Source organism: Lichenostomus cassidix, chromosome 15 (genome assembly GCF_008360975.1).
Source record: "Lichenostomus cassidix isolate B80296 chromosome 15, HeHo_3.0, whole genome shotgun sequence".
NCBI classification, from domain to species: Eukaryota; Metazoa; Chordata; class Aves; order Passeriformes; family Meliphagidae; genus Lichenostomus; species Lichenostomus cassidix.
Genome location: NC_139496.1, coordinates 3,653,584 through 3,677,760, shown reverse-complemented (window position 1 = coordinate 3,677,760; position 24,177 = coordinate 3,653,584). Strand labels below are relative to the sequence as shown.

Genomic DNA, 24,177 nt, shown 5'->3' with positions numbered 1-24,177 from the left:
ATTTGTGTAGTTGTGCTCAAGTCTGTGCTTTACAGTGATGTTTGGGTCCTTTTTCCTGTAGTTTGTTCAGCAGTTTGTGTTGCCTAAAACTGAGGGAATATTCTCTAAAACAGAGGGGATTTTAGAGTAAAAGGAGGGTTGGGTTATGCTTGGTGCAAGCCATACTTTATATATTAATATTTAGTCTTTGTAATGTGTCATTGACTGAAGTGTCTTTGTAATGCATCATTGACTGAAATGAGGGGGGAAATAAAAATCCTTTTAATTGATTTTTCTTTCTTCCTGCAGGTGCCAGTGGCAGGTGGAAGCCAATGGGGTCATATCTCCAGCCCTTACTCCAAGCCCTTCTCCCTTGCCCCTCACTATAGACGAGGATAGGGAATTTACATATCCCTCTGATGTGCTGGTGCCTCCTGTTGGACACTACTTTGACCTGCCCAGGATTAGGCTGCCCCCAGGAATCATGATCAAGCTCAGGGAAATTTCTGGACGTGCTCGGCCTCAATTTAGACCCAGTATAAAGTAAGGAGCCCTTGTTTCTCTCTGGTTTTTTAACCTTGTCTGTGAATGCAGCATCTGATGATTTATGAATATGAATTGTTCAAGTCGGTCAGTAACTCCTGATTAATGAGTTTGGCTTTCCCTGGAACCTTAGGGAAGTGATCCAGCCAGAAGTCATGGAGGAGATGGTGGTTTCATGTGTGATTAAACATCTGAATTTGGTTGATGCTCTTCAGTCCCTGATAAATTTCCAATATCAGGAAGAACATGCTGAAGAATATGATTTACTTTGTAAAATTATGGGAGAGACCTTTAAGAAGCTGAATGCCATGGAGAGACAACTGCAGGTAAAAATAAAATGGCTTGAAACAACAGAAGGCCTTTTTTGAGAATGAAGATGTGTTTTAGCACCACAGAAATACAAAATGTACTCAGATTTCTTCCTTTAAAATCCCTTCTACACTTTAAGTGCAACAAGTGTGGTTTTTGCCTCTTTATCAGAGTGTGGCTGAGCTGGAGCAGAAGTGGCAGAACGAGGTGGATGATGCCATGCATGGGAAGCTGGAGAACAATGTCCCCTTTTTTTATGATTATCACTTCAACGAGGTGAGCACTGGGGCTGCTGTGGATGATTGTGCCTCACTCCCCTCCCTCAAAACCTGTTCATCCTTCTCCTTTTCTTTGTTTAGAGCAAGATGAAGGAGCTGGAACTCCTATGTTCAATGAAGGAAGTTTCTTTTGATGGGAGTGATCTTGAGAACGTGGTCCTGGCATTAAGGTCAGTATTAGTGAGCATAGTGAATAGCAGCTTCAGGGGAATTTCAAGGAGTTCCAAAAGTAGTTGAATCTGGTGAAATGATTAAAAACTTTCGTACTAAATATATTCATGTTAATACCTACAACTGCTTGTGTTTGCTAACAAATCACTTGTTTATTTCTTTATTTTTTCTTCTTTCTCCTTTGTTGGCATAGAACAGATGGATGCCATATGTCCTCTTTAACTGACCTTTCCCACAGTTACACTTCCTTTCAGAAAGCATTCAAACATGACTGAGTTTGCTTCTTTTACTTCCCTTTCATGATCCTAGGGAGAAGTTTTTCCAAGAGGTCAGTTCCTTGATTCAGAAGACCACTCATCCCTTAGCAAAAACAAAAACCTTAGTGAAGAGCTTGATGAACAGAGCAGAGCTGCTGTTGCATGTCACCATTGCAGCACAGTCTGGGATCACCAGAAGCATATCTGGGACCCCTGCAGAGACTCCAGGTACCAGCATTTTCTAAACATACCTTTTATTTCCTACTTTTACTTCTTTCACTAGAAATTAAACCTTTTTTTTCCTAAATTAAATAAATTCTTTTATAATAAATGAAGTTAAGTAGTTGTTTTCTGATTGCCGTGATGGTGGTAAATTAAAATCTGACTAATATGTGGAATTTAAACTTCAGTCTGCTGATTTACTGGGGAAAAATACTTAACCAAATCAAAAGAAATCTGATTTAAAAGAATACTGAAAACAGGAAAATCCTTAGAGCTGATTTTGTATTTTGTTTGTAGTGAGATTTAGTCGTGTCTGATCTGTAACTTCCACATTCTCTTGTTTACATGTTTCATATGAAAACAGGAGTGACTTGCAGTTCTCCTTCTAAATCTCCCTTGAGTAATTTCTAATGTGTGCTGATTATTATTTTTTTAAAACTACATTTGGAAGCTTGTGAATTGAAGCCTTCAATTCCAAGTCTTTAACTCCCAACAGGATTGAAAACAGGAAAATTCTCAGAGCTACTTTGCATATTCTTGCTTAGACTGGGATATCAACTTTCAACTATGTTTCAACTTTCACTGGGATATCCAACAGTGGTTTTAAACCCAGTTTGTAAATTTCCTGCACCACTAATGACCTTTTAAAAATTATTTTATAAAACTCCAGCCTGTAAATCAGCCTCTGAGACCAAGGTGATCTCACACGCTGTGCGCCAGCCTGTGTTCCTGCGCAGCATGTCTGCCCCGTCCGACCTGGAGATGATTGGCAATGAGGACATCGAGTTTGCCCGGGCCAGCCAGAGGTACAGCAGGCTTTAGTCCTTCCCTTTACACTTGTTTTTACACTTTGCCTGTGTTGTGCAAATGATCAGCTTGATCACAGTTTATCACTGCCAGCACGGCAGGATTTGTTGGTTGGATCAGGTTCTTGCTGCCATGTGTGACATTCCTGTTCCCTCGCAGGCGCCGGCATGTGACCAGCCACAGGAGCAGCTCCTTCACCCTGCTGCAGTCCCTGGCCATCGAGGACAGCAGGGACAAACCCACCTACAGCGTCTTGCTGGGGCAGCTCTTCGCTTTCATCGGGACAAACCCTGACCAAGCCGTACGTCCTTGTTTTATTTCAAATTCCAACTTGCGCAAACACAGGAGGTGCCTTGTTTGCATCTAACAAAAATCCCATCCCAAACCTCGCAGGTGTCCAGCAGCAGCTTCCTGCTGGCTGCCCAGACCCGCTGGAGACGTGGCAACACCAGGAAACAGGCTCTGGTGCACATGAGGGAGCTGCTGACAGCCGCTGTCCGTGTCGGGGGTGTGACACACCTGGTGGGCCCAGTGACCATGGTGCTCCAGGGAGGCCCAAGGTGGGTGCATTCTCCAAAATTCAGTGCTTTGGTCTCTGTAGAAGGGATTAAATTACTTTGCACAAGGGAAAGCCAGAAATGAGTAGCTGTGAGGGCACAAGTTGGCAGAGCTAAGGTTGCAACAAGCACTTTGGTTCTTGTGTGGTAAAAAGGCAGAAACTTCTAAGAAACGCTTTTATTTATCAGTAGATGAATTTTCATACTGGGCTGACATGTACCCAGATATGTACAGAGGGTATTCTCTCTTGATTTAATTATGAATTGACGTTAATTAGGTATTAGTGGTAGATTTAGCTGATAACTGTCATCTAAATATAATACATATTTTGTATTTTGTTTGTAGTGAGATGTCTGAACTCTTAACTACCACACTCTCTTATTTATTTACATGTTTCCTGTGAAAACATGAGTCACTTGCAGTTTTCCCTCTAAATCTCCCTTGAGTAATTCTTAACATGCCCTGATTATTATTTTCTTCAATCTACCTTTGGAAGTGTGTATATTGAAGCCTTCCATTCCCAATCTGTAACCCCCAACAGGATTGAAGAGCTGACGTGTGGTGGGATGGTGGAGCAGGTCCAGGAGGCTTTTGGGGAGACGATGACATCAGTGGTGTCCCTGTGTGCTCGGTACCCCATCGCCTGTGCCAACAGCATTGGCCTCTTGTGCACCATTCCCTACACAAGGTATGGAAGGGCTTGGGGAGGGGAAACATCCACACCTGCCTTTAGTAAGCTTTGCATTAAGGAGAAGCATGAAATAGTATAAATACACCCTTTTCTTCACCAAGGGGAACATCTGAGAATATCCAGTTAAATCTATTTCATCTGGGGAGGACAAGGGAGAGCCAGTTCACTTTCTGCCTAGTGAACTAATTAATTACTGAGTTCACAGCAAGTTGTGGATTCCCATTGTGTCTGTTAGTGACGGAGAAGTTAATTCCATCCTGACTTTCTCCTGCAGGAGTGAGGAGAAGTGTCTGGTACGGAGTGGGCTGGTCCAGCTCATGGACAGGCTCTGCAGCCTGAGCAGCCAGACAGAGTCCAGCTCAAATGAGAAACAGACCAAGAAACAGAAGGTGGCCACCATGGCTTGGGCTGCCTTCCAGGTGCTGGCCAACCGCTGTGTGGAGTGGGAGAAGGAAGAAGGTAGGAATTCTGGAAATACCATCCTGCTGTGTGTTTTAGAACTGCCTGATGAGTGGTGTAAATGTATTTAAAATAGGGCAGTCATTCACCATGACTTAGGACTGTGTGGGTTCTTAAGAAGTGGATACAAAGATCAGTTGATTTTCTTCTTGTTGTTTTTTTAATCCTAGCTTTTCTCCTCCCCATGGAAATAATTTCAGGTTTTGTCACTTGGTTCTGTCTAAGCATAACCAGAGAACCCAAAGATTCTGAGTGATCATTTGGCATTTTTCCTTGTGGTAGAATTCGCCCATAACACACAAACTTACAGACAGTGGCTATTGGCTAATGTTGGATGTATCAGGGGTTATTTTTGTGGTGTGTACATTGATTTTGTTAATTACAGCTGTGTGTTCTTCCGTCCCTTCCAAAGGGGGTTCCACAGATGCTGTTCACTCTGGGCTGGCCAGGCAGGTCTCCAGCCTCCTCACCAACCACCTGGCCAGAGCCACCGAGTGCTGTGGCAACCAGGCTGCAGGGAATGATGCACTGCAGGATGTCCTCAGCCTTCTCAATGACCTCTCAAGGTACCAGGCTTTTGCTCGGGAATATTTTTTTTTCTGTGTATCAAAGCCCATGCAGGTTCTTTTGTGGATTCCTTCAGGCCATTCTAAAACTGACTCTGAATCTTAGTGTTTAATCAGCATTGTCAAGTTATGGAAGAATTGTTACAGGTGTTTTGTCAGACACTGAAATTGCTTTTAATACATCTTGTAAATAATGAATTAATTTGGTTTTAATTTCAAGATTCTTTTCCCTTCCAGGAGTCACATAGGTAAAGCCATCCTGAGCCAGCCAGCCTGCGTGTCCAAGCTTCTGTCCCTTCTCTTGGATCAACGTCCTTCTCCAAAGCTGGTGCTTATAATCCTGCAGCTGTGTCGTGCTGCACTGCCTCTTATGAGTGTTGAGGACTGTGGAAACGTGGAATTGCCTCCCTGGAGTTACTCAGTGCCCTCTCTGAACAGTGAGCAGGATGATCCCAGTGACCCAGCCTCCAAGATTGCCTCCCTGCTGCTGGCAAAGCTGGCAGATTATGTCGTGCCAGGTACCAGCAGCTCTTTGGTGTTGTGCCCAAGGGACTCATGTTTCATGGAAGGGACCTTAAAGCCCATCCAGTCCCACTCTCTTTCACACCTTCCACTATCCCAGGTAGCTCCAAGCCCTGTCCATCTTGGCCTTGGACACTTCCAGGGATGGGACAGCCACAGCTTCTCTGGGCACCCTGTTTGTGCCAGAAGCTTTTATATTGACAGAAAGCTCATGTATTGGGAGGTATCTGATATGTCAGTGCTGAAAGCAGGATATTCCTGGGACTTTCCATTTGCCTCCCTAATTTCCCTGTCCTCAGACCAAAGTGGGTGTCCCAGTGGAGTTTCAGACACATCTCAGATGTGTCAGCGTTTCCAAGGGTAAGAAAGTTCATGGTTGTGTTTCTTTGTTTTCTTTTTTTCATTTCTACTTCAAGGCTGCCAGACAGTCCTTTCTCCAACTGCCTCTGAGCCAGATACTACCTTGGCAAAAGCCAGCCCTAAAAATTCCATAAAAGGTGATAAAGATCCTGGAGAAGAAAGCGAGGCAGTGGATGGTAAACTCTCTATTTTTATCCATAAAAGAGAAGATCAATCCTCCCATGAAGTCCTCCAGCCTTTACTAAGGTAATCTCAGCTCACTGAATTGGAATTAGAACCAATTTTTCCAATTCACTTTATCTTCTCCTTTTTTCCAGTGCTGCAGCTGTAGAAAAATACATCCTAGATAGAAGAGGGAAACCAAAGTGTCTGCCCAATGTGTTGTGTTTACTGGCAAAGCAATAAAATAATGCAAAGGAACATAGGAACATCTTCATCTGTTTGAAAACAATCTCATGAAAAATTAGCTACTTACATTCAGTGTTTCTGATGGAATATCATTTATCTTGTTTATGGTGTGACAGGCTGGCTAGGACTAACAAATAGAACTGTCAAGGCAAAGTGGCTTTAAAAGCACTGCTTTAATAATGCATAAGCTGGACAATAATTTGCTATTAAACATTCTTTAGTATTCTCAGCCCCCACCTGGATGCTGGGATCACTGAATGTCAAACAGCCAACACTGTCACCTCCTGCATTTTGTATTATTTGTTCCATCTTCCCCCACTCCATGGGTTGATTTTGAACCCATCCTCTAAAAATTACACTAAAAGGTACAAGTGAAAGGTGGACTCGGAGCCCTGGGCATTTGTGATCAATAAAAACCATTTCATGAGGCTTCTTCTTGAGGGGGGAAGGGTTAAATTGCTTTGCAAATAACTGCATTCAGTAGGATTAAATTCCCTCTGTAAATGGGGTATGTCCTTTACTGGCAAATATTTCTCTTGCTATTGAGCATTCAGCTGCAAGGAGGGCTTAAAACCATTTAAAGCCACCCATAATATATGAAATTGGACTGTGCAGCTCAGCTGTGTGTTCCAACAGTGAGAACAAAGCTCCTGTGTTTTGTTTTCCCTACAACAGTAGTTCAGAAGGTCGCCCATTCCGACTGGGAACTGGAGCCAACATGGAAAAGGTGGTGAAGATGGATCGGGACATGACAAAAGTAAGAAAAAGAATAACTAAAGAATTGTTCAACAGTGTAAAAATAGGTGGTCAGTCACAAATCTTGGGTTTTACTGATGTTAAGTCCCTTTTGTTAAATGTTATTTTATTCATCATTTACCTCTGTAAATACAGATGAAATACAGGAGTAAATGATGGAAAGGAATTTCAGCTGATGCTTCCTGCAACCATTGTAGGTCAGGTTTAAGCCCCTTTAATATTCTCTTTCCTCAAGTGTTTAATGCACATTGATAATGCAAATTTTAAGCCACACACTTGAATTAAAATTTCCTGTCTGTTTTCAGACATGTTCTTGAATGTTTGCACCAGAAATACTCATTTGTGGCCTTTTGATCAGGGAAACTGAACTGCTAATCTAAGAATGACATGTGAAAGTCAGTGCATTGATCCCTGATCTCTCTGTAGATGATAAAAAGCAAGAGACAGAGCTTGTCCTTTGACTAATAGCCACCCAGGAGGGACTTTTGCCATGTTCTCAGCACTTTTACATGAGGAGAATTACCAAACACATCTGACATTTTGCCTTCCGTGACAATTCCCTTTGCAGAGTGGCTGCTGTGAAGTCATTACAGAAGAAGCTGCTGCAGCTCTTAGAAAGGCAACCAAGTGGGCACAATCTGGGCTCATAGTGAGTGTTGGGCCACCCATAGAGACTGTCAATCCAGAGACCACCAGTGGCTTGTCCACTGGGGATAAAAAGAAGACTGCACAAACATCCATTTGCAGAGAGAGGAATTCAGAGCTTGCCAGGTAAATCACTCAGTCTGCATTCTGCTTTTCTCTATACCGATATTTATTACACTCCCAAAGATAATCTGGCTATTCATAAACTTCCTTGTGGGTATTTTTTGTGCTGTATCTCTCTGGCTGTTCATAAACTTCCTTGTGGGTTTTTTGTGCTGTGTCTTATTGACAACTGAAGCTTCTTTTCCTGAACTGAATGTTTGTCTCCTGGCCAGGACGGATCCCGTGAGGCCGTTCATCAGTGGGCACGTTGCAAACAGCATGGCAGCAGAGGTGATTGCCCTGCTGCACAGCCTGCTCATGGCCCCAGAGTCCAATGCAGCCCAGATCTGGACAACAACTGCTGAAAAAGTGAGCAAACACCACCATGAGTGTCCCGTTCCTCACTGGGGGTTGAGTAGTTAGAGAATCTGATGATTAGCAAGGCCTGAGTTGCTCCTTTCTGCTTTAGTACACAAGCAGTTCACACCAGGGTGTTTAACAGCACAGACCTGGCCCTTCCTCAGCTGTCTCAGGGTGGAATAAATACTGAAAATGTACCCATCATTAGATAATGTCCTCTCATTCTTTTCAGGCATTAACAATGCTGTTTGCTAGGGAGTTCCCTCGCCTGTGTCAGGTTATTCTACCTTGGCTGTGGCCTCTGAGGGTACAAAGTGCTGGCTGGAACACAACACGTTGTTTTGTGTTCCTCTGAATCCTGCAGCACCTAATCTATTCCTTAGGTGAAATCATCAGCAAAGACTTCTGCCAAGATTGTATTTTATAAAAGTTGCCAGGGAATGGACCTGGCTTTGATAGTGCTCACACTTCAGAGAACTTGGAATATTCTGAGTTACATAATTCTCTTCAAGAACAAAACTAATTCTTTTGAGACTGTGTGGGCTGGAGGCTTGGGGCATTGGTTTTTGTTGGAATTGTGCTTTGAAGTCGTTCCCTGGTATTTTTGCTTCTGTCTTCAGGTTCTGTCTCGGGCTCTGATGTACATTCCACAGCTTGGGAAATATGCAGAGAGCATTTTGGAGAACGGCAGCAGCAGTGGAAGGAAACTGGCTAAACTTCAAAGGATTGCTCGGCAGGCAGTGGCTGCCCTGTGTGCTCTGGGTGGCTTTAAGGAGACAATTAAAATAGGTTCTGAAGTTCAGGTAATTCTGCACTGTCCCTGTTTTATATCTTAGATGAGAATTGGTGCTCTCCTGAGGTTTTCCCTGCATTGGGATCCTTGGGAGCAGTGTGGTTGGTGTGTGATGTCAGACACTCCCTGATTCCTGGTTGTGACACCTTCAGTCTCATGCAGCCTTCTTTGGTTGTAGGTTTTAGGCAAAGGAATAGCAGGAAGCATTGGAGTTGTGGCATCTATCAATGAACAAGAAGGTATAGCTACGGTCAAATTCCCACCCACCACTATAGACAGTAGAAAGACCTCCCAGGCATCAGACACTTTAACTATTCCATTATCTAGGCTCTGTGTTCCAAGATCTGAGGTATGGCAGTTTTAAACATTAAATATTCAGTATAATCTCGCTTCTTTCTTGATTTCTGTCACAGCATAATGACTGTTATTTTACAGCATGTAAAAAAAAAGTGTTTTATCTTTGCTTATAAATGATTTGTAAAGTTTGCCTTAATGTTTTAAGTGTATCTTTACAATATATTTAAGTTCTCATTCAAGTAACATGAAAATTCATCTTTTGTGCTTAAATATATTCCATTGCATACTGGGTTGGGGGGTTTGTTTCTTGTTTGGTTTTGGGGTTTGTTTTTTTTTTAAATTTTACTGGTGTTGATTTTGTAATAGTATAATATAAGAATTAACTCCAGGTAATAAAACACCCTCATTTCTTAGAAACTAACTACTTGAATTTAACTTTTTACCGTGCCCCCCCACCATCAGGCATTGCCTCTTCATAAACTGTCCATTACTGAGAAGGTAGTACAGGCAGTCCAGTCCATGTTGCTCCCTCAGGAGGGAAGTCTCTCTATTCACACCTCACTTCCTGCAACAGGAGATGGCTCAACCCCAGTAATGGCAGTGGTCAGGCTCCTTGCTGAAATAAGAACCAGGTGAGTCCTTGGCTTTGTGCACAAATATCCAAGGCAATTGCATGAGTTCTTGTGGCCTTTCTCTGGGAGTGTGCAGCAAGGGACTGCAAATACTCCTGTTTGCTGCCTTTTAGTGTCTGGGTGTTGTTCATGAGTATTCCTGTAGCACACTGAGCAAATGCTTCAATAAATCCATTTATGAGGCAGGAAAAAGCTGCCTTTGGGGAGGGTCCAGCTAAAATCAGTGTTAAGACCACCCTTGATTTCACTACTGTAAAGCCAGCTTTGAATTCAGCCCACACTTTTGCAACACTTCAAATGTATTATTTTTCTGTTCAGAGCATGCCTGGTGATGGCTCAGCTCTTGGAAGACAGCTCATTCTGTGAAGAATTCATTCAACAGTGCCCAGCTGCTGTAGAAGTTCTGAATTTGGTGGCCCAGGAGTGCAGCCCTGGTATGTACCCAACACCTTCTTGTCCTAATCAGGTCAGAGGCAGAGCAGCTGTTAGAATCATTCCAGTGTTTTGTCCTCCAGCTACTCAGAGTTTAGAAACCAGCACAGGACAGGGTGTCTTGTCACAGCTGATGGAAGAGCAGCTCATAGTCAGCCTAAATCATTCAACAGTAGGCATAAATTTAGGCCAGAATGTGATTATTCTATATATCAAAGAAGCAATTCCTGGGTCTGGTTCTTCCCTGCACTATTTACTTCCCTTGCTTCCAGCATATCCTACTCTGTATTCCTTAACATTATCATTTGTGTGTTTTCTTTTCATGACTTTATTGCTGGTTTTTGCAATGCTTGCTTACATTCCTGATCCTTGAGCTCTCCTTGTTTAAGGATAAGCAGTGGGCCCAGCAGAAATCTTAGTTCAAGGGCAAGTTTTAGGAACATTCCAGAGGAAAAGTGGCTGAAGTGAAGGATGTTCAGGGTGGGAGCCAAGTGAGTTTGGTGTAAAAGGGCAAGGACTGATTTTTTTGACAGCTGGCATAAATTCATTTGCTTTCCTGCCTTTGCTGGGCCATAAACTTGCTCACTAAAATGAACTTTATATCTTAATTAACCTGAGAGAATCTTTGCTAACCAAATATAAATGAAACAAGAGAAAACACTTGCACATGTCAAATTTGATCCCTAATTTCATTGTTTAGGCAAGCGAGGCTGATCAAACCTCTTCCAAGTGGAAATACCATATTTATTTCTGTATTAAGATTTCACTGTTGGACTCAAGTTTTGGGTTGTTGTTGCAGGGGAGAGGCTGGTGGTTGTGGAGATGCAGTGTGAGAGGTTACGGATGTTGTACCGCGACTGTGCTCGGCCTCCTCCTCCTCCCCTCCAAGCAGACAGGAGACAGGTGAGCACAGGGACAATGTTGAACCCTTTGCCCTAAGGGAACCCTACTGCTGCTGCCCAAAATGAGGGGATTCTTCTTGAATTACCTCATTCAATGGGAATTTCTGTGTTTGGATGTGATTTGTTGTGGTTGTGTTAAATGTGCCCCTCATAAGCAGCGTGTGGTTGTATTTTAGCGGGTGACTGCAGGTAGAATAAACTGCTCTGTTGTGTTTGCAGCCCAAGGAAATCACGTGGAGCCCATCCAGGGTGTTCCCCCCAGTGAGAGCCTGCATGTTCTCCTCACACCTCACTGCTGTGACCTTCCTGGCTGATCCCAGTGCAGGTGGGGGACTTCCTCGGGGCACCTTTATCTATGCCACCTCCCCAGTCCCAGTACAGGTGAGACTTTACAACTTCACAAAACTTAATACTCAACAGGGCATGAAAAAAAAAAAGGCAAGCAAATTGCCTCTTTAACCTCTGTTTTGTAAATAACTTTTTAAAATGTGTTACTGTTTTTATTTCTAGGCACCATCATTCTACTGGGAAATTGAAGTGGTTTCCTATGGAGATACAGATGATGACACTGGGCCAATTGTTTCTTTTGGATTTGCCACAGAGGCTGAAAAACGGGATGGGGCTTGGACAAATCCAGTGGGCACCTGTCTCTTTCACAAGTAGGTTGGAGTTGCATGTCAAATATCATGTTCAGTACATTTGTCAGCAAACTGGGGAGGAGGCTGTAGTAGGCAATATACTTTTTAATTGAAATGCTAAAATGGACTGAAATATCTTTGCAAAATCAGGAGAGTTGAGTCGCCTATTGAGTATTACAGCTTTGGGTTGTGATCCTGCTTTGTCTCCCTGCTCTGTCTCATTCTGTCCTTGTTGCCCCTCAGCAATGGGCGAGCAGTGCATTACAATGGCTCCAGCCTGCTGCAGTGGAAGAGTGTCAGACTGGATGTGACTCTTTCCCCTGGTATGTGAGAGCATGGCTAAAATCCTTACCTGCCCCAGCAGAAAATCCTCTGAATGTCAGGGAAATGCTGGAGGAGAAAACTGATTAAATCCTTTTTATGATTTCATTTTTCTTCAGGTGATGTAGCAGGAATTGGATGGGAAAGAACAGAAGGAACTCCCCCTCCTCCAGGGCAGCCAGCAAAGGGCAGAGTTTATTTTACATATTGTGGGCAAAGACTTGTGCCCTACCTAGAGGATGTGTCCGGTGGAATGTGGCCAGTTGTCCACATTCAGAAAAAGGCAAGTTTGTAACATAAAAACATTATTTAATGTACTTTCAGAAATACCAATAACATGATATAAAATATTGAACCTGCTCTGTAGAAAAGCAAACTGATAATTTTTACCTTTCTTGGGTGGGTTGAGGTATTGATTAGCCCTCCCAGGTGCATGTGTTGTGTGATTATTTTGGTTCTCTGTGTCCATTGGCCTAGCAATGTGCAGCTGGCCTGGCAGGATGCCTAATGCCATGCCAGGAACCTCTCTGTTAGCATTCCTTGCCAGCAGAGCACCCAGCTCAGGCCGCTGCAGCTTGAAGCTGGAAAACAGGCGAGTTCAAAAAGTGCATTTAGCAGCTTCAAGCTTTCCCAGAGTGCCAGCTGGGGATCCACGTGTCAGGGAGGAGTGACCAGATCATGCCTTGGGCAGAGTGAGTGCTCAGAGCAGGATCTGATGCTCCCCTGTGACGTTTTGCAGAACACCAAGGTGCGGGCGAACTTCGGCTCGCGGCCGTTTGCCTACGCCGAGGGCCAGGCTCACCGCAACGCCGCCGACCTGTGCCTCGACCTGGCCGAGGAGATCAGTGCCAACTTCGAGGCCTTGCCCTTTGCCATGGCCTCTGACAGTGACAATGACGCTGGCACCAGCATCGCCTCTGACCCTGGCACCCATGGGCCACCCTGCAGGATCGCCGCCGTCGCCACGGCTCAGCAACGTAAAGTGACATTCACTCTCTTTAAATCTCTCCCCGGGGAAATAGCAAGTGAGGAAATAGGATTTAAGCCCAGCCTGGCTGCAGTCCTTAGTCCTTAGGTGCTACTTGGTTAGATGGAGTAGTACGAGAAATCAAAGCCGTGTTTATCTGATTTTAGACAAGGCAATTAAAACCATCTTCTTTAGTCTTCATCTCTATGAATACACAAATTATTCATAATTAATGTAGCTACAATGAGAAATGATCTCGTTAGGGCTTGGGGTACAATAGGATGTTACGGTGGATTGGATCAGCCAATTGGTTATGCTGTGTCAAAAGGCATTGCATTCCCACCCCCTGATTGGGGAGCGTGGAATGCTGTGTATCTCCAATTTCATGGGATGTCTTTGCATGCATTATCATCTCATTATTTCTGTCTTGCAGAGTATGACAGTGACACATCCTGCCACTATAAAATGGAGCTGAGCTATGAGAACTTCATCACCTCAGGCCCTGATCCTCACCCCCCTCCTATTGCAGATGATGAAAGTGATGATGATGACGATGATGATATTCCCAGGGTGAGAAACATGGCAAACTCTGCCTTCTCTAACATAGAGCCTAAAATCAGATCTTGTTTAGATTCTGGAATTTTGCCACACAAGTTTTTCCTGCTTCCCTAACAAAAATGTAGCTGCTGGAAACTTCCCTCTTGGTGTTCTAAAAAACTTCTGTATTTGCAGGAGGATCACTATGCCCTCTTGGTCAAAGCCTGGGAAACCAAAGTTTTCCCTACAATTAGAAGAAGATTCCGTAATGAGGCTGAGAGGAAGTCTGGGCTGGATCAGATTAAAGGAGCTTTACAGTTAGGTATGGCTGTATTTATTTCCATGCAAATGGTTCTCTGTGATGTGCAGGAAGTGAGAGAACACCTGTGTTTCTTTCATATTTTACTGCAGTGAGGGCGGGAAATTTTAAACTAAACAAAAAATCACTTGCTGTTTCACTCCAGTGTTTAGAATTTGGTTTTTGCTCATGGTTTTTCTTTAACACTCTTGCTAAGTTGGACTATTTAAATAGGGAAAATGCTTTCAGAAATAGTGACAGAATTCGTTGTGGATACAGAAATATTCTGGAATAATGGTTTGGAAAGAAATTATATCCATGCATTTTCTGTCTGTCACTATCAAGGCAAAACTCTTGAGGTTTAAATAATAATAAGAGGAGATTTGGGAGTTTTGTAGTATTCGGGTCTGGCAGGACGTGTTTGTGGGAAAGTCACACTAAGAGCAAGATAGGAATTCTGAGCCCTCATGAGAAGCTCAGGAAAAGCTCTGCTTTCTCAGGAAAACTCCCAATTTCCATCTTTCTGCCTGACTGAGAGAGTATTTAAGTAATTAAAAAACTCATCTGCTTGGGATCTTAATGAGAATAAAAACTTATTTACAAGCGGCTGAGGGAAATGACTTGCAGTCCCTCCTGTCTTTCAGGAATGGTCGATATAGCACGACAAACTGTGGAATTCCTGTATGAGGAAAATGGAGGCATCCCGAGGGATCTTTACCTTCCCACCATCGAGGATATCAAAGATGAAGCAAACAAATTCACAATTGATAAAGTACGGAAAGGTAAGAGCAGCACAAGGGATGCTGAGGGGAGAAGAAAAGCTCAGGGGCTCTCAGGATGTACTGCAGAAATTGTCATCTCAGGAAAATCCCTTCAAACTGGTGTCCCTTTCTACCAGGTCTCACCGTGGTGACTCGCTCTCCTGACAGCAACAATGTCACCAGCAGTGCTGTTGGAACAGCTCTACCCAAATTTGCCATTCGGGGCATGCTGAAGACATTTGGCCTTCATGGGGTCGTTCTGGATGTGGATTCAGTGAGTACAAACACATTGGGAAGGCTTTTCGTGGGTCAGCACCACACAGCTGGGAGCAAAAGCTGCTTAGAATGCTATTTTGGAGCTCTCTTGAAAGGAAAAATGTTGTTATAAATACTGTGTTATTGACAGTGCTGGGTTTGGTGTTGCAGGTGAATGAACTGGTGCAAGTAGAGACCTATCTGCGCAGTGAGGGAGTCCTGGTGAGGTACTGGTATCCCATTGACATGTTGGAAAGGCCACCTGCAGGATACAGGAGAACTGCAACCAATGGATTGGTCACCCTGGATAACACCAACATCCAAATTCACAGGTGAAAAGAGAGATGTAGTTACAAGGCACTTGGTAGTACCTGAATTGGAATTACCTGGAGAGCTTTTCCTGTAGTGTGGTTACCTCCTACAGCTTCTGAATTTGTCATGATTGGATTTCATGTTAGGGAATTAACTGAATTAATGTTTGTGTTCCCTAGGGAGCTGTTGAGGAGTGAAGCTGCCCTGGCCAAGCTCTACTGTCGCATGGCTCTGCTCAATATTTTTGCTCCCAAATCTCCCCACATGTTCACTCGGCTCTTCCACATTCCTGCCATCCGGGATATCACCCTGGAGCACCTGCAGCTGCTCTCCAACCAGCTTCTTGCACCACCTCTTCCTGGTAAACACTTGGTTTTGTCACAGCTCTTTTTTGGTGCAGTATTTTTCTGGGGATAAAAAAAAATCAATCAGTTCGGTATTTCTTTATTAGTTGATTAATGATGATGGTATTTAAGAATGTCTCAATGGACTCCTGACCTCAGTGATAAGTTCCAAACTGAAGTGGTTGCTAATGATCTAATTAGAAGTGTTCAAGAGAGGTCAGAGTCCCTCCTAAGATCCCACCCAGGGTGTTCCTGTCCCTTTGTCACCAGTGATCTTCTCTTTATTGGGGGCAGTGGGATCATCCATGTGGCACAACTCCCAAGGAATTGAGATCATTTTCAAGTTGCTGGGTAGTAAAGCTAAATGCCAGTTGGGTCTCACAGTTTTCAAAATGGAACTGTTCTTCATTTCACAAAGTGGTTTGTCCTTTTCCCACTGGACTGACAGATGTGGTTAGAAAATGTTTGTGCTGAATCATGGAACAGAATCTTTGCCTCATTCCAGTGAGTGTTGACAAAGACAATGGTCGTGACAAAGTTCTGCATGCAGAGAAATGTGTGTCATGTGGCTGGAGCATAAGGAGGAAGTAGGAAGTGCTAAATAGAGATTTTTAATAATAGAAAGTGATTTTTTTTACTTTTGGAAAAAGTCCTGTTCCCACATCCAATTCCTTTAGAACTTGGCTACCTCTAACAGATTCCACCTTGTGAAGGATCCTCTTGCAGAGTACAGCACTTCTTTGCATGGCTTTGAGAATAATTTTACAAGCTTTAATTTCGTTTTTCCTCTTCAAAATTTATCTAATTCAAGTCCTTCTAATACATCCAATTTCCAAACTGGCATTTTAGTGAGTTGCCCTCGCCTTTGTGGACTGCACTTTAGTTTACCTTGACTTCTCCCAGGAGCTGCAGGATGACAGCCAGGAGGTGTCAGGGCTTGAGAGCCACTTGGGGCTGCCCAAAAACCTCATCCTCATTGTACTTTTGCAATGAATGGAAGTGTTCCTGCCTTCCCAGAGGGGTCAGAGCCAGGGTGATCCCACAGCTCTGTGTTTGCCCTAACCAGGGGCTGGGCTGAGGCTGGTGAGGAGCACAGCTGGCAGTGAGAGGCCATCCCAGCCACAAGGCTGGGCCTGGGGGGATCCTTTCTCCTGCTGATTTCTAGGCAAGTTTTCCACTTGGAAACAGAGGTTGGGAATCTTCCAGGTGTTTTTATGTAGCCTAGGAGAAAGAAGTTTTAACATTTGGAACGATCTCCAAATTTGTGCTGCTCTCCTTGTTATTCCAGATGGAACCATCAGCTCAAGCTCCATTCTTCTTGCCCAGTCCCTGCAGCACTGCATCCATTCCCAGACCTGTGCTGCCACAGACCTCTTCTACCAGGGCAATTCCCAGGCCATCAGGGAGTGGCTCACTGTGGCCATCACTCGGACGCTGCATCAGGGAGAGGAGAGCCTGTTGGACCTCACCAAGCAGATCTGCTCCTTTCTGCAGGTAAAATATTCAGTCCAGTTTTATGAGAGTGTTGGGTTCCTTTCTCAGTTTTCTATCTGAGATTATGATTTACATAAAACTGTCCCTCCCAGGGAATTGTTTCTCTGGATGGATTCTATTATCCTGATTGTAATGAGCACACTGAAAACAAGCAGTAGCAATGCTCTGGATTGTATTAAAATGAAGTGGCTTCCCACTGTGTCACAACTTGCAATTAATTAGATACATTGGCTATAGAGCACTATAAATAAAGAAAAGAAAGGAGGTTTGCTGTTTGGGATCTTTCATGATGAAATGTTTTGTTACAGGCGGCGCCAGAACAGTTTCCCGCCGAAGAATTCCCAATTTCCGAATCCAAAGTCAACATGGATGTGAATTTTCCTGGGGCTGCATTTGTGATTGTGTCCTGCAAGGAAAGTCAGTCTGGATTCCGAAAAGAGTAAGTCATGGAGGGGCAAAGCTGGGTCTGAGCCTGGTAATCCTGGGGATAGAGCTCCTTATTTTTCTAGAGTTTTCTCCGAGACTTCTTCCTGAGTGGTGGCTGGAATGTTTTCCATCTGGTTTGAGCCTAACCAAGCTGTGCTGCTGTTTCCCCAGCTCATCCCTGTACAAGGCCCCCTGGGCTCGGGTGCTGGTCTATGGTCTTGGCCACAAGGTGAAGAGGAATGGGCAGCTGAACCTCATCGAGGCTGTGTGCTACCCGCGCGACGCCTCCCCCACCAACACCGGCCTCACGCCGCCGCCCACCACCAACCAGTACCCGGCTGTGATCACCCCCACCGACAGGGTGCACATCAAACTGGGTGAGCACAGCCACAGAGACCAAAAAAGCCTCCACTGGGCTCTCAGAACTGAGATCAGTGGCGTTACAGCCTCTGGAGCACCTTCCTGTGTGCTTACCAGTCCTACCAGCAGTTACAGCAGTTCCTTTTGTACAAGGAACCCCTAGCAGTAATTCCCAATCATTCTTAACCAAAAAAAACCTGGGTTTATAAATATTGGCAACCATCTGATTCTGATTTTTTTATATTCCAGGAGTTCACGAAGCAGTGCTTGTATTCAAAACATTTTATTCAAAATGTTCATTTCTTTGTTGGTGTTTGAGGAGCTGTTTCGGATGGAAAATAAGTTTTTATTGCTTTTTTAGGTGTTGGTAGAAGCCTCTTATCCACAGAGGAATATATCTGCAGTGTAGCAGTACTTAGGTCACCCCAGCTTCTCCAGCAAGAAAAATCATTAATATTTTTTTTGCTCTTGACTTAAGGGAGAGACAGTGGGATTTGGAGCACTGAAGATGGCTGGGTGCTGTGATTTCTTAAAACTTTCCCTTGGAGATCCTTAAGTTCTTCTGCTGATGTTGTTTTCAGGACCCATCAGACAGAAATAAATTATTTTGGGGGAAAGTGCTATAGGTATATTTAGATAATTGTTCCATTTCTTTATGTGAATGAAATGTTCTCTGTACATTTATAATTACAGATTATATCAGCTTTTCAATATAGAGAAACTCCTATTTGTTTATTACAAGGTGCTATAGAGAAAATTCTCACTTAACACAAGTTTAGCCTTGAAAAAATCCTAAATACTTTTATTTTATCAATGCTCAGAATCATGATAAGGATTTTTTTGGACCTTTTTGCTTAGGAGTGTCTCCTCCTCCTGGAGCTGTGTTGGTCTTGCATTCCCTTCCCCTGGAATTCCCCCTGGCAATGGCATTCACAGAACAGCTCTTAACCTGGAAATTAGAAGATGGGGATGGAAAATCTGAAGACGAACTGGATACTATTCCTGCCTCAGTTCTCTTACAAGTAGTGGAATTTTTAGGTGAGAATGGAGTATTTCCTTATTAATGAGCACTGATAATGTGCTGCCTCAGGTGGACATAATTAAAGTTGTAATTTCCTGAGTTCTTCCATTATATTGAAATTTACCCCAAACTCCAGAAATTTTCTATTGATCTGCAATTCTTGGAATAACCTTCCTCCCTTCCTTACTGCTGACATGACATTGAAACGAGCTTTCCTTGGGCTTTTTTAAATGTTACTTTTATAAATTAACATATACAAAACTGCCAACAGTGAAACACTGCTGACTGCAATGCCTTGCTTTCCTCACACAGGCAACTTCCTCTGGACAACTGACATGGCAGCATGTGTGAAAGAATTGATCTTTCACCTCTTGGCCGAGCTGCTTCGCAAAATCCACAACCTGGAGCAGAAAAAGAATCCTGCAGGATTGTCCTCATCCATTGCCCTGCAGCTCAACCCCTGCCTGGCCATGCTCATGGCCCTGCAGTCAGAGCTGCACAAGCTCTATGATGAGGAAACCCAGAACTGGGTGTCTGGGAATGCCTGTGGTGGCTCTGGCGTTGGAGTGGCTGACCAGGGAAGATTCTCCACTTACTTCCATGCCCTGATGGAAGTGTGCCTGGCTGTGGCAGAAGTCACCTTGCCCATCAACATGAGCGTGACAGCCAATGTGATCTCATCCACCAGTGCCCCAAATCTTAGTGACTCCTCCTCCTCGTCCTCATCTTCCCCAGGGCAGACACCACAGAGCCCGAGCTTGCTGTCCAAGAGGAAAAAAGTCAAAATGAAGCGGGAAAAGACCTCATCTTCGGGGAAAAGGGCTTCATCCAGGGCAGCCGAGACAGACACCGCGCTCCTGAGCATCGGGGGCAGCAAGCCTGAGGACATGCTGTGGTTCCACAGAGCTCTGACCCTGCTGATCATCCTCAGACACCTGACCAAGAAGGACCCCCAGGGGCTGGGGGTGACCAACGATGCAGTGGCAGATGCCTGCCAGGCCCTGGTGGGACCCACTGCCCACAGCCGCCTGCTCGTCATCTCCGGCATCCCCACACACCTGGAGGAGGCCACTGTCAGGAACGCCATCAGGAAAGCCTGCAATGCCCACGGCGGGGTCTTCAAGGATGAGATCTACATCCCTTTGCAGGAAGAGGATCCCAAAAAAACCAAGGACAAAGCAGAAGGAGGCGAGTGCAGGACGGAGCTGGAGAAGCCGACCGTTTCCAGCAGCGCCGACAGCTTGGACATCAGCAGCTCCAGCAGTGTCACGCCAGCCATGAGCGTCAGTGCTTCAGCATCCACCAGCCAGGCTTCCCTCTGCAGCTCCCAGGGAATCTCCCGGACTGTCAGTGACATCTCAGTGGATCAGTTCCAAGCAGGGCTGGAGCTGGCCATCCCCCCCGGTTTGCTGGAACAGCCACACGTGGTGTCCAGCCAGGAGAGTTTGGATCTCTCCCACTGCAGCACTGGCAGTCTGGGCAGCCTGGGCAGCCTTGGGGAGCCCCTGGACAACGTGGAAACGGCATCAGTGTCAGATGTGGGCTCCATGTACACAGTGACATCTCTGGACAATCAGCCGCTGCTGGCACGGCCCATCAAGGGCTTTGCTGTGGTGGAGGTAACCAAGAGGGGCCTCTGGAGATGGGGTTTTCTGGGAGAATGGGATCTCACTCTTAGAACTGATTCTTTCCATGGGTCCTGCACCCATGGGGATGTAATGTAAATGTATGTCTAAGAGCATGGGAAACTGGGAGTTCTCAGCTTGGACAGGATGGCTGAGGAACACAGAATTCCCTTCTCCACATTCACAGTCTTGGGAGCAATCCCTGTCACTCAGAGGGGACCCAGTAGTGGAGTGATCCAGTAGCAATTGGAGGACAGAAGGAAGCAGGGAAGAACTCTTGTGTGTTCCAGCTTGGGGAGCTTATTGTCACAGGGTGTTGCTGAAGCCAAGACCATGATTAAGTTCCTGGAGGATGTGCACATTGGTAGCTGTGGAGCACAGCAGCCCCTGTGGCTTCCAGCTGAGGAAATCTTTAAGCTGATTTGGAGAGGCTGGGAGAGCATATCAAGGGAAAGATCAATTCACTTCCTCTTTCATGTGCCTTGGTTTAAAATTCGCTTCTGGCCACCGCTGAGATGAATTCAGAGATTGGTGTCCTTTTGGTTTGACCCACAAGACAATTATTCAATGTTTGATCTGTACATTTTCACCTATTTGGAACCACCTGTAGATTCCTCTATAAAGCTGCTTTAGGAGAGATGACAAGTTTTTTGGTTCCAAATTAATTTTTAAAAGCATTGTGGGTGGTTGCCATCGGTGCTGGATCACTCCAGGTGTTCAGCTCTGCACAAGAACCTTCCTCTCTGCTGCTTCCACAAATTGCCTGCTGCAGGTTTTATCAGGAGCTGCCAAAAACACAGCCTGGGAATGGAGAAGGATGTTTTTGTGTAGTCTGGGATTGTATCGGTTCCCCTTCTAGAGGAAAATCAGTTAATTCAGATGGAAACTCTGCAGTTGCTATTCTTGAGCTGTTAATTGACATGAAGTCATCATTGAAAGAAAGCATTAAGTGTGTAGAGAAAGCTGCCAGAGTGTTCACATGGAAACTATTCTGAGTCTGGAGCTGCTCTGATAGTAGTTATTCTAGGAATCAAAGGAAGTTACTGATCCCCTTCCAGTCTGTGTGGCTGAGGCTTCAAGGCCTGTAGAGATTTAGATTTAGATCTAATTTAGATTTTTTCAGAGTGGAGAATTGAGTCAGGAGCAGGAGAGTTACAGATAATGCCAGGTTACCTGGGTGACACCCTCAGCCCCTTCCCTGCTGTGCCCAAGGCTGTCTCCAGACTGAGGCATGGAATAGCTGGAGCAGAGCTGTGCCTGATTAACTCACAGCATGAGGATTTCAGTGGCCAGATGTTCTCAGAAAGGATCTTTTCTAGGCTGAACCTGAATTTTGGCATCAAATTATTGATGCAGCAGTGTGTTAGAAGATAAGCAATAATCATTATCTGGATGGGGAGGGGGAAAAAGCTTAAACCCCAAATTCCTATGAATAGAAGTGAATTTGTTTTCTCAGAATTGCTATGGACTAATTTCATTATTTTACAGATAAGGTCAAGAGCTAAAATAGAGAAAATCCGAGCCAGCCTCTTCAACAGCAGTGACCTCATTGGCTTGTCCAGCCTGGATGGGGAGGATGAGCTCATGGAGATGTCAACTGAAGAGATTTTAACTGTTTCCACTGTAAATCAGAGTTTATTTGACACCCAGGGGAGCCCAGCATTAGAAGATTATTTCAATGATAAGTCAATAAAAGGTAGGTGATTTGATATGGGCAAATCTCATGGGTATTGGGCATTTTTTGGGATGAACAGGGTTCAGGTTCTCCCTGGTTCAGTATAAATCAGGGAGAAATTTCAAAGCAAGTTTTATCCCTCCAGGGGCTATTTGCAAACTGAACATTGCTCAGCTGTCCTCCCAGTTAATCAAATAAATTATAAATAAACCACACATCAACACAAAAAAACTGCTGATTTAATTCTTTAGGGACTTCTTTTGACAAAATAGCCACTGAAATAATTTTTGTCTGTGAGTTCAGTTGATAGGTGTTGGTGTTTGTCAGCACAACATAATTTTTATCCTGGCATCATAAATAATCTGCTCTTTTCATCCCCGCTACTCCCACAAGTAATAATTACAGTATGTGGCCAGTACTTTATCTTCAGTGGGGTGCAGAGGGAGGAGGTTTTTTACTGCAAAAGTGATTTTTTTTTTTTCACTGCAAAAGCAATTTTCCATCTCCAAGCAAGTGCCATGTGGTAGAATATTTTATCCAAATGCAAAATGTATTTTCACATTCCAAATTTCTAAACAGTTCTCACAGCATTTTGTACCAAATATTTTTTTAACCAGGTTTTTTAACCTGGTTTTTTTTTTTTTTATTAACTGTTTTGCTTTAACCAGGTGAAAAACTGGTGCCAGGTGCTCGGGAAGTTCTCACAGAGATCTTTAAAAGCTGTGTCCACTCAGAGCAAATGCTGAGCCTCACTCCAGCCAAGCCCATCAAGGTGGCTGACATTTACCTCAGCAAGGAGCAGATCAATTCCCAAACCCCCGGGAATCTTCTCCACGTCTTCTTCACCAACGTCCGCCCTCCCAAGAAGGTCCTGGAGGACCAGCTGACCCAGGTAGTGCTTTGCCAGCTCTTCTCAGCCTCTTTTGGTGTCACTTGAAAGCATTGGGTGATGGTTCACTTTCTGTGTTGGAAGATTTTAAGGAAATACGGAGTTCCCAAGCCGAAATTTGACAAGAGCAAGTACAACAAGGCGGGCAAGGAGCAGCACCCAGTGAAGGTGGTGAGCACCAAGCGCCCGGTGACCAAACCCCCCACCAAGGAGAAATCCATGCTCAACAGTGTCAGGTGGGTGTCCTCAGCCTTGTGGAATGTTGGATTTCGCTGTGGAAATCCAGGTTTTTGTCCTCCTTCCCTCAGCGTTTCCATGTGTTGGGAGAGGGAAACGCGGCTGTGGCTTTATTGTCAAAACATCTCAATTTTCTGGGAATTGTTTGGCAGTGTTTCTTTTTCCAGAAATTGTGGTGGAGCTGTTGGGATCTATTTATAGACCAGTGGAATTATGTTCATCAGTGTTTTATCCCAGTGCACTTATTCCAAAAAACAGATCAGGTTGGACAGGGCTTGGAGCAACCTGTGGAAAGTGTCCCTGCCATGGCAGAGGGTAGAATGAGATGGGCTTTAAGATCCTTCCAACCCAAAGAATTCTGGCATTCTGTGAACAGGTGAAAGAAAACTTTGATCCTAACACTTGCTTTGTCCCTCAGCCGAACAGCCTTAAGTGAGAAGAAACCTACTGTAAAGCCCAAATCTCCTGAGAAGAGCAAACCTGAGGAGAAGGACCCTGAGAAGTCTCCCACAAAGAAGCAGGAAGGTGGGAGCTGCAGGGAATTTTTATGGTTTTTGCATCATAGAGAAGTATTTTTATTGACATGATTATATGACCTCATGATAGATTTGGTTTGTCTTTATTTCTAACAAGTCTAACTTAATTTTTTAAAATAGTTATTTAAAATGCTGCTTTCATTTGTGTCTCTGTAAATCTGGGCTCATCAGTGTGAGAGCAAAGAGTTCTTACAGCATTATGGCATGTGAACAAACCAGGCAGACAACTTCCTAAGGGGTAGATCCAAGGCTTTTGTGTAGTGGGGGCTTGGGATATCATGGGGGTTGAACCAGGTGGGTTTAAATTGTGTTTTTTGATTTGTGTCAGGAAATTCTCAAGTGACAAGGGAATTTCAGCATCCAGCCAAGCAGGGATCCTTGATACCTGGTTGGATGGAGCTGTTCCAGAGGGCAGGGGGGGATTGGTGTCCT

General features: G+C 44.4%; 1 protein-coding gene across 5 annotated transcripts in view; it reads left to right on the top strand.

Moving 5' to 3' along the window:
• The window catches only part of HECTD4 (HECT domain E3 ubiquitin protein ligase 4), a 64,956-nt gene that overhangs the window by 30,968 nt on the left and 9,811 nt on the right, over nt 1-24,177 (top strand). For all 5 annotated transcript variants that reach the window (XM_085075593.1, XM_085075591.1, XM_085075592.1 and 2 more), the window contains 41 exons: nt 289-522; nt 656-848; nt 1,003-1,107; nt 1,191-1,279; nt 1,590-1,765; nt 2,430-2,565; nt 2,726-2,867; nt 2,960-3,126; nt 3,666-3,812; nt 4,090-4,274; nt 4,687-4,840; nt 5,078-5,358; nt 5,779-5,968; nt 6,806-6,887; nt 7,455-7,657; nt 7,867-8,002; nt 8,614-8,796; nt 8,965-9,135; nt 9,546-9,715; nt 10,034-10,149; nt 10,947-11,050; nt 11,269-11,430; nt 11,560-11,708; nt 11,931-12,010; nt 12,128-12,291; nt 12,748-12,985; nt 13,409-13,545; nt 13,708-13,834; nt 14,455-14,592; nt 14,709-14,845; nt 14,998-15,158; nt 15,318-15,499; nt 16,771-16,976; nt 17,285-17,415; nt 17,574-17,779; nt 18,621-18,800; nt 19,096-20,402; nt 21,897-22,104; nt 22,752-22,975; nt 23,057-23,208; nt 23,628-23,734. In XM_085075593.1, coding sequence (XP_084931719.1) covers nt 289-522; nt 656-848; nt 1,003-1,107; nt 1,191-1,279; nt 1,590-1,765; nt 2,430-2,565; nt 2,726-2,867; nt 2,960-3,126; nt 3,666-3,812; nt 4,090-4,274; nt 4,687-4,840; nt 5,078-5,358; nt 5,779-5,968; nt 6,806-6,887; nt 7,455-7,657; nt 7,867-8,002; nt 8,614-8,796; nt 8,965-9,135; nt 9,546-9,715; nt 10,034-10,149; nt 10,947-11,050; nt 11,269-11,430; nt 11,560-11,708; nt 11,931-12,010; nt 12,128-12,291; nt 12,748-12,985; nt 13,409-13,545; nt 13,708-13,834; nt 14,455-14,592; nt 14,709-14,845; nt 14,998-15,158; nt 15,318-15,499; nt 16,771-16,976; nt 17,285-17,415; nt 17,574-17,779; nt 18,621-18,800; nt 19,096-20,402; nt 21,897-22,104; nt 22,752-22,975; nt 23,057-23,208; nt 23,628-23,734 — 7,760 coding nt within the window. The remainder of the gene's footprint in view (nt 1-288; nt 523-655; nt 849-1,002; nt 1,108-1,190; nt 1,280-1,589; nt 1,766-2,429; nt 2,566-2,725; nt 2,868-2,959; nt 3,127-3,665; nt 3,813-4,089; nt 4,275-4,686; nt 4,841-5,077; nt 5,359-5,778; nt 5,969-6,805; nt 6,888-7,454; nt 7,658-7,866; nt 8,003-8,613; nt 8,797-8,964; nt 9,136-9,545; nt 9,716-10,033; nt 10,150-10,946; nt 11,051-11,268; nt 11,431-11,559; nt 11,709-11,930; nt 12,011-12,127; nt 12,292-12,747; nt 12,986-13,408; nt 13,546-13,707; nt 13,835-14,454; nt 14,593-14,708; nt 14,846-14,997; nt 15,159-15,317; nt 15,500-16,770; nt 16,977-17,284; nt 17,416-17,573; nt 17,780-18,620; nt 18,801-19,095; nt 20,403-21,896; nt 22,105-22,751; nt 22,976-23,056; nt 23,209-23,627; nt 23,735-24,177) is intronic.